General features: G+C 49.2%; 1 protein-coding gene across 1 annotated transcript in view; it reads left to right on the top strand.

Moving 5' to 3' along the window:
- Positions 1 to 21355, top strand: part of hmcn2 (hemicentin 2) — a 63394-nt gene that overhangs the window by 14565 nt on the left and 27474 nt on the right. Inside the window, exons 14-36 of the mRNA XM_030359043.1 lie at positions 1185 to 1298; positions 1428 to 1574; positions 1936 to 2130; positions 3277 to 3372; positions 3514 to 3641; positions 3759 to 3903; positions 4890 to 5002; positions 6337 to 6496; positions 6717 to 6879; positions 9285 to 9412; positions 9573 to 9824; positions 11428 to 11511; positions 14719 to 14910; positions 15089 to 15219; positions 15389 to 15533; positions 15816 to 15942; positions 16480 to 16637; positions 16922 to 17200; positions 17331 to 17473; positions 19710 to 19860; positions 20230 to 20457; positions 20552 to 20665; positions 21128 to 21318. Coding sequence (XP_030214903.1) covers positions 1185 to 1298; positions 1428 to 1574; positions 1936 to 2130; positions 3277 to 3372; positions 3514 to 3641; positions 3759 to 3903; positions 4890 to 5002; positions 6337 to 6496; positions 6717 to 6879; positions 9285 to 9412; positions 9573 to 9824; positions 11428 to 11511; positions 14719 to 14910; positions 15089 to 15219; positions 15389 to 15533; positions 15816 to 15942; positions 16480 to 16637; positions 16922 to 17200; positions 17331 to 17473; positions 19710 to 19860; positions 20230 to 20457; positions 20552 to 20665; positions 21128 to 21318 — 3584 coding nt within the window. The remainder of the gene's footprint in view (positions 1 to 1184; positions 1299 to 1427; positions 1575 to 1935; positions 2131 to 3276; positions 3373 to 3513; positions 3642 to 3758; positions 3904 to 4889; positions 5003 to 6336; positions 6497 to 6716; positions 6880 to 9284; positions 9413 to 9572; positions 9825 to 11427; positions 11512 to 14718; positions 14911 to 15088; positions 15220 to 15388; positions 15534 to 15815; positions 15943 to 16479; positions 16638 to 16921; positions 17201 to 17330; positions 17474 to 19709; positions 19861 to 20229; positions 20458 to 20551; positions 20666 to 21127; positions 21319 to 21355) is intronic.

Below are 21355 nucleotides of genomic sequence, written 5' to 3'. Positions count from 1 at the left end.
AATATTCCTTCAGCTGCTAGATTGAGCGTGTTGTTTTACTGCCAGTATTCGATTGCTAAAACTTTGGAGGAGGAGAATATGGAAGGAGGAGGGACTTACCTCTTGTGAATGCCAACGTTTCTTTCAGCCAATGAATTCTCAACCTTGGCCGAGACCACCAATGCGAGGCTTTACTTGTTGTTGAAGTACCAGTGACGTCGGAGAACCCAAAACAGTCGTTTATGGGTTCATAATATCATCCGAAAGTGCACACAGCTTTTGGCCTTGACTTTATAATTTATATTATATTATATATATATTATAGAGCTCCGGGAGTCTGCAAACGGCAGCAAGCACTTTCTCCTCCATTATGCGGTTCATTCTGGACTGCAGGGAGTGAACGCTGATAGGCTGTCACAACAACGCATCAAGCGATATTCGTGGGAAAGTTCGACGAGCGTTAACGCAATAGAATCATGTGGACTCCACGTGCGGCAGGCTGTTTGTATCGTGCAATACAAGCCATGCGAAAATTCGCCTCTCGTGCATCTTTGCATTGATTTTGTATGTATGGGTGTGAATGCACCTTTAGAACTGGTTCCAGATATGACCTCCTGAATCATTTTTTTTTAAATCATATTCAACTGATACTTTATGCTTATTATGCCGTGTTAGAAGTATTTAATATGATGTAGTGGACGTACGGTCCAAGTGGCTTTACTTCAGCCTCACGGCTGTGGCCTTCTCTCACCATCCATGCTTCAATAAACTACCTCTGAACTTGAGCTCTTGCTCCGGCCGCAAGGCCCAAGACAGGAAGGAGAAATAAAGACCTTCAACGTAAGCTAGTGATGGACACCAGCCCTCACACACACACATAAACGCACATGCAAACGCACACACACACACGCACACACACACACAAAAAAAAAGACACTCAAAAACGTACACACAACACAAACTTAGAGTGTTTGGAAATGTCACTCGACTGTTTCTATATTTACCAGGGGCCCGGGCAGCTGCAGTTGTAGGGGGCAGGGGTTGGGGGGAACTCAGCCTCATCTAATGGATCTCTGGGAAAGCTGTATTACCACGAAGGTGCTGTGCCACAATGGCGAGCTGGACAGTCTGTTCGATAACGGAGCTCTCTTAGGACAGAGTGAATGAGTGATATTTCCCCTCCCCCCCGCCCTCCCCCTCCCCAGAGACGCCCAGGATCTCGGTGGCTCAGCAGGTGGTGGTGGTGGTCGTCGGGGGTGATGCTACCCTACAGTGTCACGCCACAGGTTCCCCTCCTCCAACCTTCCAATGGTTCAAAGGTGAATGCCCCACCATAAACTCACCTTCTGAAACTCTCGCTCTGAATGCAAAGACAGCGTTGTCCGTTGTGTCCTGATTGAGACTGGGGGAACATGGCTGCATGTGTTGTACCGTGTGTGCGTCTGCAGAGGGGCTGGAGGTGGGCTCTGAGCAGGATATTTCCCGTGGCACCCTGCGGATCCCGGGGGTCCAGGAGGGGGATGGAGGGGAGTACAGCTGCGTGGCCCGCAGCTCAGCCGGGACGTCCTCCGCCAGGGTGGTCCTGGAGGTGGGAGGTGAGAGAAGCACCTTTGGTTGGCGTTCCCATGCAGCAGTAGCTGTCACGTTGTATTGGTTTTAGAATAACGCTCTATCACATTTGTTATGTAGGGTTGAAGAGGATTTAGCATTCTGGCAAACAAAAATGTATGTTTACAAAGGAGTACCGCAATGTGATACACATTGCGGTCAGTAAACTGCAAACTGCATAATGTACTTTAGATGACTTTGGGATTTCTTTAAACAAATAAACAGATCAGTATATCTTGTAATACAATATCATCCTAGGTGTTGTTTAGAAACGACCGGTCTGCCTGTCAATGGTACCTCTCCGCTGCGTCGTTAATCTCCTCCACCCTCCTACGCTCCGTCCCACAGTGGCTCCGTCCTTCTCCGAGACGCCGGTCGACATCAGCGCCAGCGTGGGGGAGAAGTTAACCCTGGCTTGTGCGGCACGAGGCCACCCGCTGCCCACGTTGACCTGGCGCAGACAAGATGGCCGACCAATCCCAGCGAAGGTCTCCAGCCCCGGCGGGAGCCTGCGGCCGGAGGAGAACAACCTTGTGATTCAGAGTGAGTTCTCCATTTATCCTGAGTGACACGGTGCCATGGCACGGCGCGGAAACAAAACACCGTTATTAGCGGTCGCCCGCGAGTCTCACTGGCATTACTAGCATGATCAACATTCTAGTGGGTTTAAATATACATAAATATATAAATATAGAAGACATTAAGCCGCTCAAATTAGTTCCAGTGAGTGCTCTACTGATGGAGCGGATATAACTGGATATGATTGGCCATGATGGGGTGTGGAGTTTGACGTTTTGAGGGATACAATCTCGGAACAACAAAGTTTAAGACAGTCTAATACTGAGCCGTCGTTTCACCGGTTGACGTCCTGTTGTTTACATTGTGGATCTGCTTCATTATTGAATTATCACTGGTCTCATTTCAAAAGTCCCACTCAGACAGCAGAGAATTCAAAGCAATTTTACATTATTTTCTCTTGCTTTTTTACATAAAGCTGAACACCGACAAAGACGTGTTGTACGCCCCTCTAACACATGTTTATAGCATGTGTTAGAGCATCTCAGAGAATAACAGAAATGTTTGCATACATTGCCAGAGACCAAACCTTACTGCTTCTATTGCAATTCCCCATCTGTTGCTGACGGCTGACCTAATTTTTTCAACATGTTGCAGATGGCTTTCCTTTCTACCTGCCAGTGTTTCGTATAATAATAGAGTCCACTAGTTATCCTCCCTCGTCCCTCCGTCCTCCTCCTCCCCGCTCTGTGTTTTTGTATTCTCCCCTTGTCCTAATCCATCCATCTGGTTCGGTTTGCCTTGTTTATGCGTGTTGTCATTTAGCTATTCCAACACTAGCCGTAGCATCTAAATACGAAGAGTGAAGGCTGAGTGAACTGCGTAACCACCGTCGGCTTAGACACGCTGGAAACGATTGGAGCCGGGCGCCTGTGCAGCCCAGCGGGACAGCACACTAATCCCATTGTGTTGTGTTTGGATCTGGGATTCCATCTTCAGCGCAGCGCCCAAACCGCTGCATATTGGATCAGCGGGGCGGCACTTGCCATTATGTCATTATGAATCACTCCTGATTGATCGTGGCACTTTGCCTCCAGGCCGTCAACATTTATGTGTTGCTGTGAAATATAGATCCTTGTTACTGACTGGGCTCAACTGTGTGTTGAACTTCAGGCGTGTGGCTGGACGATGAAGGGCTGTACACTTGCGAGGCTGAAAACCAGTTCGGAAGCATCAAGACGGAGGCCAGGATCACAGTCACGGGACTGGGTAGGCCGATTTTGTCCCTGTATTACTGTGGTAAAGAATGAGGCTGGTGGATGATGCCTCCCCTAGCTGATAAGTGGATACAACTGTGGAGTTCAGTCCTGCCACATTTTCTCCAGAGATGCCCTTTTGCTTTTTCTGCAGAACCGCCTCTGTTGGCCCACGGTGCCCCCTTCATCACCACGGGGATCGGTCAGTCTCTGAGCATTCCCTGCATGCTCCTGGATGGAATTCCCCTCCCGGAGAGACACTGGACACGCGACGGGACGCCGGTGAGATGGGGCATCGTACATTCTGAGGAACATGAATCAACGTGTGGATGTGTGTGTGTGTGCGTCGCTGGTCGTCGGACCGTGGTGGTGATGGTGCATTGTGACGTGATTCCCCAGGTGGAGGCCAGCGTGAGAACCTTCCTGAGGAGCGACGGCAGTCTGAACATCGAGCGGGCCCGCCCGGAGGACGCTGGCGTGTACGTGTGCAGCGCGGTCAACGTGGCCGGGAGCATGAACATCTCGGTCAGCCTGGAGGTCCACGGTGAGGCGCTGGGCGCCCTGGGGCTGTCTGTGTGGGAGATAGGTTCTCTGTCAGTGGTAGCCGTGGTTATGTTCCTTATGGGAGATGTGCTATGTCTGCATCGCTAAGATGTGACTATCATGCACTTCTCTAAGAAAGAAAATGATATATATATATAATTCTTTTTAATAATTGGATGAGGATGTTCATCGTTTTCAGGAGCATTTAAAAATATAAGTGTCAGTCAGTACAGTTGACTACACTCTGTACAGAGTCAGTCACAGTTAGTTTGCTATAATAGATAATAAAGAATTATAAGTTACTCAAATTTTGATTGTTGTCAACCTCACTTGAAAGTTGCTTCGGGTTGAAGCCTCAGAAAGGGCCAAAAATCGGTAGCATAATTGCTATGAGGCTGCTGATTCACTGTGCCTCATTGGCTATTTTTTCTATGTCAATCAAACTGCTTTTTTAAATTCCATAATAACTATCTGCCTCAGCTATTTGACTCTATTTGACCACTAAATACAAGATGAATTCTTAAAATATACTACTTTGGCAATTGCCATTAGGCTAACTAATGTGAATGTGTGTGTAGAGGGCAAGGCAGGCTTGGTGGAAGGGCTTCTTATATCAGTAAATCACAGGGTTTCCTACGCATGTTTACTGGCCGGGGCTGGACAGACTGTTCCAGATCGTTCTGACTCAGCATGACGAAGAACAAGAAGAACAAGGAGAAAAAAGGAGAGGACATAAACGGGTCCATAAGCCCCCCCACCTGCCTCCCAGTGAGAGGGTTCCATTTACGCCTTGATGAATGGCCTCTTTCTCTTCACCGGCCTGTAATGACAGACGGCCAGGATTACACTTTTTCATCGGTTTGTAATAAAGCAGAGAGGCCTTGAACATGACGCCGCTCCCCTCCAACCCGCTTGTGATATTACAGGCTGAGCTCCCCGCTCAGGGTCCCCCTGAACAGCTGTATTTACGAGCCTCTCCCTCCCTAGTTCCACCGGAGATCAGTACCGGGCCGTACCACTACATCGCCAACGAGGGGGCCGCCGTCTCGCTGTCATGCGAGGCCACAGGATTTCCCAGACCCACGGTCGTGTGGTCCAAGGTAGGACGACACTCTGTCTGAATCTGTGCCTCATAACATCCGTTTGGGCTGTAACATTGCAGACTCATGCGCCATTACAGCGTTAATTCTGCTTTTCCGGCAGCAGATTGCTGCGGTGATTAGGTTTGACATTTATTTGTCTGTGACCGTCAATCACCATGAATGCCCCGCACTTTATAAAATGGATCCAAAATTACAACAATCACACATGACCTTAAAGTATTAAGTGGATTACTCAGAAATATATGAACAATTCAACTGAAAACTAAAACTAACAAGCCTAACTCATGATCTAGAGCCTATTCCAGTTCCTGGTTTTGACATTCCTGCCAAGTGATCACATAAGGCAAGGAACAGTTTTCTAACACATGGGTAAAAAGGTTAGTAATGGCTTTAAGTTAAGGAAACTCATATACTCAATGGTTATATTCAAAAGCTTATTAATCGGAAATGCATCATGTGTGAAACCTAATCACTAATTTCCAGCAATTATGCCTAAATACGATCCTGCCTATTTCTAGTACATTTTGTACTAACTTTGAGTTCCACAACAAAACCTTTGAGGCTTAAAAATGGATCCCCAGTTCACGTTACACCGTCTGGCACAAATGATCGACCAAGTATGAAATTGTTACCATGGATAGAACAAACATATGGTCATTATATAGTTATTTCAATGTTAACACACAGAAATACACACGCATACGCTCCCCATTACCGGGAATACACTACACCGTTTTGTTTCGAGCAAATTCCCTGCGTTGGTTTGGAGCTATGGACTCAAGCGCCTTGGTTTGATCCCCTGGAGGCTGAGGTACATTTCAGAGACAATCTGCAGAAGCAATCATGTGCTTGAAAGCAGTTGTGTACAGCAGGCTATGATCACGGGGATGTGGGATGGAACTGCTTTGTGTTGTGTGTGTTGTGTGAGTGATTGATAGTGTGTGTGTGTGTGTGTGTGTGTGTGTGCGTGTTGTGTGTTTATGTGTGTGTGATTGATATTGTGTGTTTGCGTGTTGTGTGTTTATGTGTGTGATTGACGTTGTGTATGTGCGTGTTGTGTGTTTACGCGTGTGTGATTGAGACTGGTTGTGTGTGTGTGACTGTTTGTGACTGTGTGTTTGGACAGAAGGGGGGGGGGGGGTGCAGCTCTGTGTGCAGTGTGTGAGTGTGTGTGTGTGTGTTTGGTGAAGAAGGATGATGTTGGAATCCACTCAGCTCCAACCCTAAGCTCATATTAATGTGCTATTCTGGTTTAGCTCCCCGCACCCCTCTTTGGCTCTATTAATAAACATATTTATCTAAATTGACAAGTTACCCTCCTCTCCTCCCAGGGACGCCAGCCTCTCCCCAGAGACAGCTCCCTCTTGCAGACGGACCCCGGCGGCCACCTCCACCTCCCGCGGCCCACGGCCCAGGACGCAGGCCTCTACATCTGCACCGCCACCAGCCCCGTGGGCTACGCCAGCCGGGAGATCCAGCTCAGCGTTAACAGTGAGACCGCAAACACCGGCCGCACTCGTCCAAACACACGTGTTTTCCAGCGCTCGGAGAGGCACTCACTGGCCCATTGTCTATTGTTGGGCCGCTTTCGGCTTTTTCTGACTCCACATTTTCCTCTTTTTAACGTTGTTCATCAAAACAAAATAAGACGTGCGTCCTGGACGTGGTTATGGACTGACACGGCCCGGGTTCACCCCCTTACCCTTCACAGCTCTGCCGACGATCAACGGTGCGGGTCGCCATGACGACACGGTGGTCCAGAGGTCTGCCGAGGTGGGGTGGGAGGTGGTCCTCCCCTGCGAGGTCCAGGGGACCCCGTCTCCCTTGGTGACGTGGAGCAGGAACGGACAGCCCATCCCCCCGGTTACCGCCTGGTAAGGACCAATCACAGGACAGCGGGAAGGCACTAAAACCAACACAAACTGTTTTCACCACACTGCCACACTATCTCTGTCTTAACTAATCAGCAGTGTTTACAAGGTCTGAGGGGAACCGGCTGCCATCCTGGCCAATTGTAAACAGTTGGAGTTGGTATGGTGGTTCCCTTTTGAAGCCAGGTAGGGAGGCAGGCAGGGGAGGGAGGGAGGGAGGGGGGAGGGAGGGAGGGGGGAGGGAGGGGAGGGTAGACAGGGAGAGACAAAGAGCAGAGAGAAGGAAAGATGCAGTGGGGTCTTTCAGGGGGAACATCTGGTCCCCCAGGCCGGGCTCTCCGTGGTCTACTCGGGGTGCAGACAGGCTGGCTGACTGGCTGACAGACTGACTGACTGAATGGCTGGCTGGCTGGCTAGCTGGGGACACACTCCTGATGGATGATAGACCGGCGCTCTGGGGCAGGGGACCAGACCAGACAGCGAGGGGGGGGGGGGGGGGGGGGGGGAGTAGATCCAGGGAGATCAGATATACACGGTGTAGGGACGGGAAAGACCGGGATGGAAAGGGGAGATGGGGGAGGAGGAGGAGGAGAGAAGGAGTAGGGCTAAGGGGAGGGGGGGAGGGTCATGTCTGGAAGAAGGGAGGAAAGCTGACCCACAGAGGAAGGGATACAAGTCCTGTCTGCTTGGGGGCCGACCGCCGCCCATAAAACAACATGTTGACTGTTTTACTAGAACCTTCCTGATGAGGAAAGCATATTTCTCAGTGGGCCTCCCCCGCCATCCACTCCCCCTTCTTTACATATATGGTCAGGTCGGGTTTAGATCCTCTCACCCCTTCTCCCCCCTCCGTATGATCAGCCTCAACCTCAGCAATCAGACGCCTGGGTGAATACAGAATCCCCCTGCTGAGGGAGAGAGAGAGAGAGAGAGAGAGAGAGAGAGAGAGAGAGAGAGAGAGAGAGAGAGAGAGGAGAGAGAGAGAGAGAGAGAGAGAGAGAGAGAGAGAGAGAGAGAGAGAGAGAGAGAGAGAGAGAGAGAGAGAGAGAGAGAGAGAGAGAGAGAAGAATGCGAGAGAGAGGGGATTTAGAAGGCGTGGAGAGACCGAGGCAGGGCGACAGAGAGCTAGCCTACTTTAGGTCGTTGATACGTCTTATCCAGATCCACAGTGATGGGGCTAATTTGTCCCAGTCAGCCTCTGGATGAAAAGCTGTGTACACAGTTGACCTGACACCAATGTGGCAACACCACAGGGGGTAGATTCATGGCCAAGAGAGAGAGAGTGTGTGTGTGTGTGTTTCTGCGTGTGGGGGTGTTTCTGTGTGTGTGTGTGTGTGTGTGCGTGCGTGCGTGTGTGCGTGTGTGCGCGCGCACGTGTGTGTGTGTGTGTGTGGTGTGTGTGTGTGTGTGTGTGTGTGTGTGCGTGCGGGGGTGCTGCTCTGTCCTCGTGTGTTGGTCTTAATTGGGAGGAGAAGGTTGTGGAGACTGAGCCTGCTACTGGCAGGGCGGTCATTGGTGCCCCAGCGATATTTTCAGACGCTTACTTTCTCCCGAGGCTGTTTAAGAGGTGGGGGGGGGGGGGGGGGGGGGGGGGGGGGGGGGGTGATGGGTTGAGGGGGTGAGGCCTGGACTCACACACGTGCTGCTGAAATAGAGACCTCTTTGTGCTTCCAGCTCTGTTCCACTTGAATGGACGTGTTATTGTTATCATTCAGTTGCTTAGCAGGCCCACTTATCTCTGATAAATCAGAGAGTTTGTGTTTAGGTTAGCGCATGTTATGAATGTGTACAGCTGGAGGCTGGCTTCTGGGGCGGCTCGCTTTACCACGGGCCAGGCCGGGCTTTGAAGTCAGCCAACACAGCCAAATCCGATTGGTCGTTTCTATTAATTACAGACAGATTATACACTGGTCACTCACTTCAGCCTTTTAAGTCTCAGACCTATATTATACCATGGAATAAATCTAAACCTGTAATCAATTTATATAATTGCCTGAATTATATTTCAGCTCATCTCCACACATCACACACACAATTATCAATAATTTTGCGGATCTCTGAGCCTCACTTTGAGGTGATGTGTGATGTGTAAACATAATCATCCTCACAATGTGGGGAGGGAGGGGGGGGGGGGGGGGCCTATTTTCGATTAGCTGTTTCCAATTTGTGAGAAAAAACAATTACTTTTCCATTATAATTGTTATTATTATATCACCCTGAGCGAAAAGAGAAAAGAGAAAGCTCCTTGAGGAACTTAATGTTGGCGGCTCAACTTTCCTTCGTCATGGTGCAAAATGTTGCAAAATGTGCAGGACAACGCACAAACAAGGAGATGTGAAGCTTCTCCCCTGACTGATTGAGTGTTTTGTTTTCTTCGTCCAACCACCCTTGACCCCTGACCCCCCCAGGTTCACTGTTCTGCCTTCAGGCTCCCTTAAGATCACGGACGTGCGCCTGCTCGACAGTAAACTGTACACCTGCACTGCGGCGAACCCAGCGGGCAACGTGTCCATAAGCTACAATTTACACGTCCAAGGTAAAGCGCTGGATCCCTGTTCACACAAGATCTTTAAACAGAACGGTGTCATGCTTGTTAGATTCTGTAATGGACACGTCAAGATGCCAGGGGAAGGAGTGAATCACAAGCAAGTGGTGAGATCTGTCATTTGGCTTGGTGTTTGTCCTTTCCTCTTCAGCTAAGCCCAAAATCCTGGCGGGTCCTTCCTTGCTTAAAGCCCTGATCGGCCAGACGGTGACTCTGCCCTGTGTGGTCCAGGGAGAACCCAGTCCGGAGATCAGCTGGTTCCACAATGGTAATCCAGTCAGGGTGGAGGACGGCGGTCCCCTCAGGATCCAGCATGCCGCTCTGGCTGATCAGGGCACCTACCGCTGTGTGGCCAAGAACAATGCTGGAAAGGACACCTTGGAGGTCACACTGGAGGTTCTCAGTGAGTATTTTCTGCAACCCCTACACTAGACCTTGTAGCAAGCCATGCACCAAATCCTACACCAAGCCCTGGATCAAACCTTGGACCTAACCCGACACCAAAACCTGAACCGAATCCTAAACGAAGCCCTGGACAACCCTTGAACTTAACCCGACACCAAACCCTGCACTGATCACTAAACTGAAGTCTGGACCTTACCCTGTACAGGATCATGTCCCACACCATGCACTGATCAACTGAAGTCTTGACCAAACCCTGTACAGAACTCTGAACAAAAGTCTGCACCGTTTCCTTATATCCGTACACTTATCTCTGCTTTAACTATTCAGCAGTATTTACGAGGGGGTCTGGTGGAAACCGGCTGCCATCCGAGGCAATGGGTAATTCTTTGAGTTTGTTTAGTGGTTTGAGTTTGTTTAGTGGTTCCCCTTTGAAGCCAGGTCGTGAGTCGGGCAGAGCAGGCAGCGAGGCCGGGGGGAGGGAGGGGAGGAGATGTTGGGGGGGTCTGACATACACAATGACAGACGAAGAGGAAACAGACGGCAAGAAGCAGTAGGATGTCGTAGGGGAACATCTGGCCCATCAGGCCTGGCTTTCTGTTTTTTACTCTGGGTGCAGAGATGCTGGCTGGCTGACTGGCTGGCTGGCTGGCTGGGGACACATGCTTGAAAGATGACAGACAGACACTCAGTGGAACAGACGAGACTGTGAGTTAGCAAGCGTGCAGAGTTTGCAGCCCTACACCAAACTGAGATTTTATGAATCAATACATTCCTTAAATCCATTGGCTCGGACTGTATTGTACTGTACTGGAATTCGGCATGAATGCATGTGGTTTAATAGGCATCCATGTCAAGATGGAATCCAATCCTTGTACTAATCGTATTCTTCCAGCCAGTACTGTGTCTCGGCCTTGGGCTTCCTTTGAGTTTTATGTCGTGCATTCTCAGGAGACACTGCAGAAGGACTAGAAGTCCTTAATTCCCATAAATCCCTGTTCAGTGGCAGCTATGCAAGACAATATTTATGCACTGTAATTTGTGCTATTTGTTTAGTTGACTGTTCGCTCAACAAACGACAGGGAAGATGAAAGATGACGCTGGATTGAGACGCTAGAAATGATTTGTCACACACTCAAGTGTGACCCCTGTATTCTGCTACCGAGACTAGGGGTCACCTGATGGTGGCCTTATGTACCCTCTGACCTTTTGAGGTCAACCTGTTCAATAAGGGCGTTCACTCACAGAAGCACATGCTTAGGGTTAATCGCCGTGCATTGGGGTCACACACACACACTCAGGAACCTGTGATTCGTGTTGACCTTGCAAATAGAGACCACCATTCACCCTCGCTTAATTCATCAAGATTGGACAGAAACATGGGTCACAGACAAGTCACAAAGAGGTGCCTAGCCTGAAGAGGCTTACCTTTATACATAAGGTTGAGTAAATAAATCTGATATGATGATATTGGTCTGAACAGTCAACACACTACCCTCCAGAAGCGTCCTGCACTCTCATTCAATGCTCTATTGTCGCCTACTGCTGGATGATTTCCTATGTAGCCTGACAGTAAACCTTCTGCTGCACCTGTTCCTTTCCAGAGGCCCCGTCCTTCCTAGAGCCCGGCGACGCCGTGATGGAGAAGGTAGCAGACACCCAGGTCATCCTCCGCTGCGACGCCCAAGGTATGAGTGTGGTAAACCAGGGTAGAAAAAATTGAATTTAATTGGATTGATTGGATTAAAGAGCTGAATGGTGGCAGGGTTGTTTCGTAATGTTTACGTGGCATTTTCACTCATGATTTAGATTGTTCTGCTGAGAGCTACTTTATTTCCAGAGGAATTCATTTTGGGTACTCTATAAACAAAGTGTATTTTTTGCACTATATAAAGCCATTTGCTATCCGATCTGTTTTGAAAGATAAAATTTCCATCCGTTGCAACACTGCAACGGATCCCCACTTTCGAGATATTTAAACATACTTGCGATAACAACGTATAAGTCCTCGCTAAGTTGACATTGTACATAACGGCACAATTATTTGTAAATGTGCGCAACTTGGTGCGTGCATGTGAGGGGCCCCTCGTGTTTAGTCAGTTATCTGTTAGGAGCCGCCATTCGACACGGCTTGTAAATAGGTGTTGTTTGTGTGGGGGAATTCCATGGTAACAGGCTTGGGTTGGGAAGGCGGGGACCGGGGGGCACCGGTGGGAGGGGCACTGGGACAGCTTATGCGCTGCAACAGCTGGAACATCATTCTGCCGGCTGCCTCGGCGCGCCACATCTGCTTTCTCCTGTGCCGGGGCCTGCTGCCGGGAGAGGAATCCTAATTACAGGCTGCCACAGGCAGATAATGGAGCACGATGTCTGGGGTGCACCAGCTAGAGCAGGAAGAGAAAGCCCCCCCCCCCCCGCCCTCTCTGACCCCTGCCAGTGAGATAGCTGGGCAGCCTGGCTGCACGGCTTGCTTGTTGACTGTTTGGCTGTATCAGAGAACTCCAGCTCCAGATCCCCTCTGAGATGGTTGGTGGAGGTACTCAGGCATGTTGACCTACCCGTGTCTATCTGTCTCCACGCTGGGCAGACGGCCCGCCTGGCTGACTGTCTGGAGCTCTGGCTGGTTGACTGGATGGCTGGCTGGCTGTGTTAGTGTAGCAGGACAGCAGATCACCTCTTGGATTCTTTTAAGAGGGGATCAGAACATCAGACCGACTGCTGCCCAACCCTGCCCCAGTCCTGCTGGCGGTCTCTCCGATTGACCAACTGGTTGACCTGCAGGCTGACTGGCTGGTTAACTGAAAGGCTGGTTGACTGGCTTGTTTACTGGATAGGAGGTTGACTGGCTGGTTGACTGGGTTGATGGTTTACTGGCTGGTTGACTGGGTTGATGGTTTACTGGCCAGCTGGTTGACTGGATGGCTGGCTGACTGGTCAGGTGGTGGACGGGCTGGTGGACTGGCTGGTGCGTTGGCTGGTGGACTGGCTGGTGCGTTGGCTGGTGGACTGGCTGGTGGACTGGGTGGCTGGTTGGTCCAGATCCCCTTTCTCTTCATTTGTGGAGATACTAAGACCCAATCCCATTTCTACCCCTTACCCCTTCCCCTTACCCCTTCCCCTTACCCCTTCCCTTACCCCTTCAAAACAAGGGGGAGGGGTAAGGGGAAGGGGTAAGGGGTAGAAATGTGATTGGGCCTAAGACTCCTCATGATCTCGACCTGGTTCTGGGCAAAAGCCTGGACCCGTTTTCTGGTGACGCCGGTGAAAGTATCGTGACAGGGAAGGGGGGACAGCCTTGAAACACGGAGAGCATTTAGACTATTGTTTTTGTGGAAGCAGTAACTTGGGGGAAACACATGGACAAATTAATCTCAGACTGTGTCAGGCCCCCTGCAATTGATTTAAAACACCTATAATGATCTCCATTAACATCTAAAGCACACCATATGTACGCATTTCTTTGGAGATAATGGATTTGATTAGGATTTCCTAAACTGTAAACATATGTTGCGGGAGGGATACATCTGGGGGGGGGGGGGGGGTTCAGTTTCAATGGGCTACTCTGCTGTATATGGATATAGCGCCTCTGTAAATAGACAGAGCTGTGGCATTTTGAAACCCCTCTCCTTCATAATGCCAGCCATGCGTGTGTTCAGACACACACACAAACACACACACACACACACACACACACACACACACACACACACACACACACACACACACACACACACACACACACACACACACACACACACACACACGCACGCACACGCACACGCACACATCATTCATGGCTCCTATCTGTAGAGGGTAGTCACATCCCTCTGCAGTCCCACTCGTTTTGGCCCTGGCAGCTAAAATTTCATCCCACTACCTTTTCACCCCAAATAACTGCTCCGTGGCGCTCGTCATACCCTGGCCCCCGCTCTTTCCCCCCCTGGTAATCCTCTAGACCACATCTGCTGAGCCCCCCCACCCCCCCCCCAGCCCCACACCCTCAGTGACTGGCCCAGTGCGGCATGAGTTGTTAATTCCCAGCACTCCACTACTTGGGTCACCAGTCCCAAGGCATGTTCTGTCATAAATGGCATGGTCCAATCACCCTTTAAAGAGTAAGTGAGCCCCCTGGTTCAGAACTATGAGATGAAAAGAAAATTTGGGTCTGAGAGTTGTAAGAATTAAGGGGTTATCGTGTTATCCCATTAGCTATGACCCACGCCAACTTTGTGATTATTTTTTAACACTGTTGAATATGAAATGCACCAAAAACGTCACAAAGTGGTTTGGAGAGAAAAAAAAATAGGATTGTACTCATAGGATTCTAATTTTGGTAACAGTGAAACAATGGCATCGGATCTTATGTCGTTTGGTTGGCTGGCCCTTTAATGCTGCTATCCAACCAATAGATGTGCTTGGCATTGTGTATCACTTTCTTCTGCCAGTGTGTGAGTGACTCTGACCTTGAAGAGCCCAGAGCTTCGGGGTTCTGCGACTCTTTTGGCAAGGCATCCCCGGCTTACCTGATGTCCAACAGATAGATGTATAGCCGCCAGAGAACTTTCTCCCTCCGTCCCTCTCAGTCTGGGCTCTGGGCCCGCAAAGTTTTCCTATCGAGACGGGGGAACGATGAGGGTCACTTTCCCCAGCGAGGCCAGGCTAGCATGTCAAAATTGTCAATGTAACGGTAAATGGACTGCATTTATCTAGCACTCTTCTAACCAGTGGCCACTCCAAGTGCTTCACAATATTGCCAACATTCACCCATTCATGCACACAGTCACACACCGACGCGGTGTCGGCACTGTAAGGCGACAGCCAGCTCGTTGGAAGCAGTTAGGGTGAGGTGCCTTGCTCAGGGACACCTCGACCCTCAGATCTCCTTTCTCTGACAGGCTCGCCGGCGCCCAGGGTGCGCTGGTTCAAGAACGGACTGGAGATTCACCCGCAGCAGTCTGAGTTCTCCCAGTCCCACGACGGATCCCTCGTGATCGGCGCCGCGTCCGCCGGCCACAGCGGGGACTACAAGTGCGTGGCGACCAACGACGCCGGCTCCGTGGAGAGGAAAACCAGACTGAAAGTCAACGGTGAGAATCCACCGACTCACCGCTCTGTCCAGTCGCCACCTATCTATCCCTTTTCATCCCTTCACTCACTTGCTTAATGTTAGAACTCGCAATACAGCCACAGTTAAACAAACACATGAAAGGGAAGTGACCCCCCCCCCCCCCCCCCCCATCTCTTCTCTTTCCTCTGTCTAACCAGTTCCCCCGGAGATTCCTGAGGACGGCAAGCCTGTGAACCTCACCGTCACCTTGAAGCAGCCTCTGACTCTGGGCTGCGACGCCTTTGGCATCCCCTCTCCATCCATCACCTGGACCAAAGATGGACACTCTGTGAGCACTATGCCGTCATTCCTCACTGCTCCATCCACACATGTATTATTATTAATGGTAGAAAGCCGGTACCTTGTACTACTGTGTGCTTGTGGCTGTACCATGCCCCCAAGTGGCCACCGTGCTGATTACAGTGTGGATGTTGTGGACCATGCTGGTGGGCTCGCAGGTGGACAGTCCCGGGGTGTACCTGCAGAACGGGAACCGGCTGCTGAGGATCTACAGGGTTCAGTCGGAGCACGGAGGGCAGTTTGCCTGCACCGCAGAGAACACCGCGGGCGAAGCCAGGCGGGCTTATAACATAGTGGTGCAAGGTGAGCTCAGGACAACAATAAAAACAAAACAGCTAATTAGATGATGTATCTTAGTGGTAAAGTTGAATTAAGAACATACTATGTTATTATGCCCTGCCATTGTCACAAGAACATACCTCATCTGAGGCAAATGACAGAATCCACTTGATGTATGTTCTTGGTGTTTCTCCTGAGTGCCACTGATCTGTGTGTCATTGTGTTGCGTGTGTCGTCGTGTTGTGTGTGTCTTTGTGTTGCGCGTGTCGCTATGTCGTGTGTGTCGTCGTGGTTGTGTGGGGGCAGCTCCCCCAGAGATCTCTGGCGCGCGGCGCCTGCAGGAGCTGGCGGTGGTGCTGGGCCAGGAGGTGGAGTTCTCGTGTCGGGTCAGCGGGCGCCCGGCGCCCCGGGTGGAGTGGAGCCGGGATGGAGAGTGAGGATACAGATAGGCCCCGTTCATCTGTGCACATGACTTCTTCTCTGCCCTGTCAGTTATCCAGTGTTATAATAGTATATCTATATGTAGTGTATATTAATGTATACACCAATAATAGATCAATCACCAACACAGATTTTCTTATAGTTTTTGTTATTTTTAAGTATCAACACTAAACATTTGCTGCTTACAGATAGAGCATTAGCAGTATCTGGATGCTTCTTTGTTGTTGCTGTTTCCGATTCAATTAATCTTGTTGCTTTTCTTTCTTTATTAACCAAAGCAAGCGTCCCTGGAAAACATCCCTTAGCCTAAAAAATTATCAATGACGGCATACGATGGGCATTTAGCCTTGATGATGTCATGTTAAATTAAATGTATTATTATATTATTATTATTTATTATTTATGTTATAGATTTGTTGAGTGCAATTAAAAAATGACAGTAGTAATCAACAGACTAATGTGTCATTTGTCATTAGTCATTAGTAGTCCCTCAACACAATGCGTTCTCCCTCTGCCTGGGTCCCTCCAGGGTGCTTTCCCGGGACGGAGACCCCCACGTGGAGTTCCTTGAGGAAGGCCAGGTCCTACGGGTGAAGTCTGTGAGACTGAGGGACCAGGGCCTCTACCAGTGTCTGGCCAGGAACGACGCGGGGACACAGACCCGCCAGTTCAGCCTCACTGTGCAAGGTAAGGCCGCCTCTCCTTCCCCGTCGTCTGATGACCTCACGCGTCACCTGGCACCCATTTACACCAATCACACTAAATGGTTGCAGAAATTGCTGTAATTGCAAAAACCTGCGCTTCCCCCAAACAATCCCGCGTGTTTGATTGCAGTGTTTAGAGTATCTTTATTTCCAGCCCAATAGCCCAATTTCATAAAAAAAAAGAATTAAAATTATTACAAAAAAACAAAACATGCACATCTCCAAACCATCCAACCATTAACGTCCCATTTGGCCCTCCTCCGCCAGCGCCGCCCTCTATCAGGGGCCCTGACGGGACCTCGGAGGTCTCCGTGGTGCTGGGGTTCCCCGCGGTGCTGCCCTGCGATGTGCAGGGCTCCCCGGCCCCCAGCATCACCTGGCTGAAGGACAACCAGCCCATCGTGTCCAGCGCGCGGCTGACCTACGCCCAGGGCGGCCAGGCCCTGCGACTGGGCTCGGCCGAGGGTGACAGCGCCGGGCTCTACACCTGCCGCGCCTCCAACCCCGCTGGCTCCGCCCACAAACACTACTCCCTCAGAGTGCTTGGTGAGACACAGGAAGCAAAGAAGCAGTGTTGTTATTGAGGGGGTTCTTCATTGCACAATCCTCACTCACAAGGTGTGTGTTGGATTGGACTTTTTAAGAGCTGTGGTTTTATCTTTTTATCTTGCGATAGTGCCGCCACAAATTGAGGGAGACTCAACAGCCCTGACCTTCGGTGGCCACGGAGAGAAAGTACGAATCAATGGCACCTTGACTCTATCCTGCCTTGCTAAAGGGTTCCCCGAACCAAAGACCCAGTGGTTCAAAGACGGACAGGTCGGTGTGAAACATGTATGAATGTCCAGCGTTCTAGTACGCCTTTGTTGAAGGAATCCATTCAAAAATTAAATAGAGCATTTTTTAACCTGTTAAGGTCCGGCAGTATTTTGGTTTTTTTCGCCTAAACACATACCCAAATGGAAAAGCTTATAACACAGTAACCCTAAGTCCTAGATGGATGTATGATACTTCATTTGAAAGCTGACAAGCTCTAGTTTCTGTAGATATGTTTATTTGGCATGTGTCATACACACAACCTAAATGACATCAGTTCAGACATGGCTCTAAAGCAATTTTTTTGTTTTCGAAAATAATGGGTCATATTTGAACTACAATAACTAGGATGTGCTTTATGTAAGGCATATGGCAATATGCCAAATACCTTCTACATCATGCCAACTACACCTGGAAAAAAATTTGGAGTTCTAGGCCTAAAGCTTTGGGAGTTAATGGAGTTTTTATGGTGTGTGGTCACTGGCGGCCCAAACCTCTCCAAAATGTCTCCAAAATGGCCAAATTGTGCCAAATGCATTTACTCACTTCTGTGACACTGGAAACATTACTGAAGCATTTTGGTGACTATAAAACCTTTCTCCATGATTCAAAACATAATTTTTTCACACATTCATTTGATATGGCCATATTGAGATATTGTCATGTGATGAGACACTACCGGATCTCTCACGACCACCTTCAGTAGGAGTGGGGGCCGGGGGTCTGCCTGTCTGGCTTTGCGGCTCCCAATCCGCATCACTGTCCTCAGACATTGACCTACAAACACAATGCAATGCACAAATGTCACCAAATATAATGAAGAAATATATAAATGCAATTCAATGGGGTGTTATTTACATAGAAAACAAATAAACATTTCATTTATATCATTTCTGTCATTTTTTCATTTATATATATAATGTATACTATATAACTATACTGCATTGTTCACTGTAAGCATAAAAACCCACACACAAAAATACACATAGATGGCGTCACTCACCGATCTAAGACTTCGTCCAATTGTTGCTTGAACATCTCCTCTATCTCAGAATCATATTGGCTGTCTTCGCTGTCCTCGGATGAAGCCAAAATCAAAGCGAGGGCTTCTTCATGTGTGTAATATTTCGTTTTCTTCGTTGATTTCGCCATTGTAAACGGCGAAATCAATGTGATCAATGTGTGCGGCGTGCGTCCTGGTCCGCTGGAGGCTCTGTCATGCGCAAAGCGAGTTGTCTGCCGTGATGACGCAGCTGTATATCTCGGCTCATACGTATCACACCTGGACACGCCTGGTAGCGTTGGAAAGGTAAACTCATTGGCTAGAAGCCCAAGTGACTGATATATCAATAGCCAATACGCTGTCCCTATACTAAAGCCGCGTAACAAAGTAAACAAAGCCCATTGGCCCTTCGAACTGGGAGCGCTCCATCTACTTCACGGGCTGTACCGGGGTGAAAACTGAACAGAAAAAGACGGGGACACTTTCATTTTGTAGCCAGCAAAGTGATGAAAACAAGCATACCCAACAACTCCATACTGGAGGTAGAGAAAATATCCATGCGGCTTTGAAAAGCTGGATGTTAGTTGACGAACAAAGTTTGGAGATGGTAAACAAATGGACTTTACACGACAATATTCACAAGCTGGAATAATTTTATGAAAAACCATGTGGATGCTTTTGATCAGTGGATTCTCACGGACATTTGGAATATAAATAATTGAGGAATGGACACATATTACGGTTCTCGGATTGCTTCAAAGGTAGGGAGTCTCTCTGTTTTATTGGCATTTCCGGTTTACCATGCTGGTTAATATCAATATTTATGGTTTTGTGCTCATGATTTATGAAAAAAAAAAACCGGATGAATAAATTGTGGAGATTCTACCCTTTCTAACGATGTATAGAATGTCTGTAATGATGAAAGTTGAAGCGGGTTATGTCGCTGCGTAGTGGGAACATGTGGTCAACAAACACAAATCGCCCACCGGTGGGCGAATGGGTCTTAAGAGGTTAAAGAAAGTTAAAAAGATATGTTCTCATGTTAATTATCTCCAGTGATGATTTCAATCCATCTAATTCACTACAATCATAACTAACCAATTTTCATAATTATTTCCTTTAATTTCCTGCATTCACAGAGTGCTTAGTTAACACAAAGATGATGAACAAAAAAACCTAACACCTGCATCTTTCAGCGTACACTAATTAGATCATCCGATTGGCTCCCTATTCCAGCTGCTGCACGGAAATTTACAAGATGGTTCCCATGGCAACGGTCATGTACTCCGCATCGAGAACGCCACTCTGGCCCACGAGGGACAGTACACCTGCGTGGTCACTAACACTGCAGGGGAGGACAAAAAAGACTTCCATGTCACCATTCAAGGTGTGTAATAAACGGTAACCATAGTAGCCTGATTTATGAGGTTGTCTTAAGTTTTTCATTTCATATGAGATTAGAGAGTACAGAGTCAACAAGCAGTAGGGTACTAAAGCGGACCAAATAATAATTCATAGAGATTTCCAAAGAGGGATTGACTTTGTTGTGCATGTTCAATCGCGTCTTTGAGTGTCTAGGAAAAAGCGCTATATAAATTCAATGCATTATTATTATTATTATGTTATATTCTTGAGAAGCCTTCTGGTTCGTATATTATTGAAACAGAGTAGAGAGATGCGGTAGAACATTAGACGAGGTAAAACAGATAGATAGTGCAGGCTTCAAATACTGATGCGGACCGTTCTCCGGCGCCAGTCCCCCCTGTGTTCCAGCGGGTGGTCAACAGAGAGGCGGCCTGGGGTCTCAGGGACGAGGAGGACGACGGAGGCCACGAAGACAGGGACATGACGGAGAAGACGGAGGTGGTCCTGGGGCACCCCATCAGCCTGTCCTGCGAGAGCAACGCCATCCCCCCGCCCATAATCAGCTGGTATCGGGAGGGCCGCAAGCTCAACGCCACCGACGGAGTGCTCCTGCTTCCAGGTCAGAGGAGGTCCACTCCTCCAGATAGATCTATGTGTGGTTCTGTAGAGCTGTAGACAATGTACCTGATGTGTCCCCTATCTCCTTATCTAAGGTGGACAGGTGCTGCAGATTCCCCGGGTGCAGGAGGAGGATGCCGGGAAATACACGTGCCAGGCCGTCAACGAGGCCGGAGAGGACCGCATGCACTTTGACCTGGAGGTCCTGGGTAAGAACCGGAAGAACCAGGGTGCAGCAGAGCTCTTCATCAGCCAGCATCACTGACTCACATGTTCAGAGTTCACCTAGACTCTGCATAGCCTCCACCCTTACCAACCCCCCCACCCCCCTTCTTGCACACTTATTGTATGTTGTGCGTCCTGGCCCTTAATGTATGCACTTATTGTATGTTGTCTTTGCAAATAGTGATAAGCCTTGTGTGGCATTTTATCCTAGCTATTTTTGTTGTACACAGGGAATGGGTTAACCTAACAATTGTTAGGGCTTGGCACTTGGTTATATGAACATCCTTAGTGCTCCGACAGCAATATATTGTTTCTCTTCTTCTGACCCATGTACTTATTGCAAGTCGCTTTGGATAAAAGTGTCTGCTAAATGCCCTAAATGTAATGGAAATGTAAGTTGGATGGAAGCTCCACGACGTTTCACCGAGACTCTTGCCTCCTCCCAGTGCCTCCTTTCATCCTGGACTCGGAGGGCTACATGGAGGAGGTGACGGCGGTGCTCAACTCCACCGTGGTGCTTAACTGCGACGTGACGGGCCACCCAGAACCCGCCGTGTCCTGGCTGAAGGACGGGCAGCCGGTGCGACCGGACTCCTCCGCCCACCTCCGCCTCAGTGAGGACGGGACGCAGCTGCAGGTAGGCGGCCAGGAGATGTGCTCCTAAGGCAAAGAAC

This window comes from Gadus morhua, chromosome 6 (genome assembly GCF_902167405.1).
Source record: "Gadus morhua chromosome 6, gadMor3.0, whole genome shotgun sequence".
In the NCBI taxonomy this organism is placed as follows: domain Eukaryota; kingdom Metazoa; phylum Chordata; class Actinopteri; order Gadiformes; family Gadidae; genus Gadus; species Gadus morhua.
This window is presented reverse-complemented; position numbering and strand designations above follow the sequence as displayed.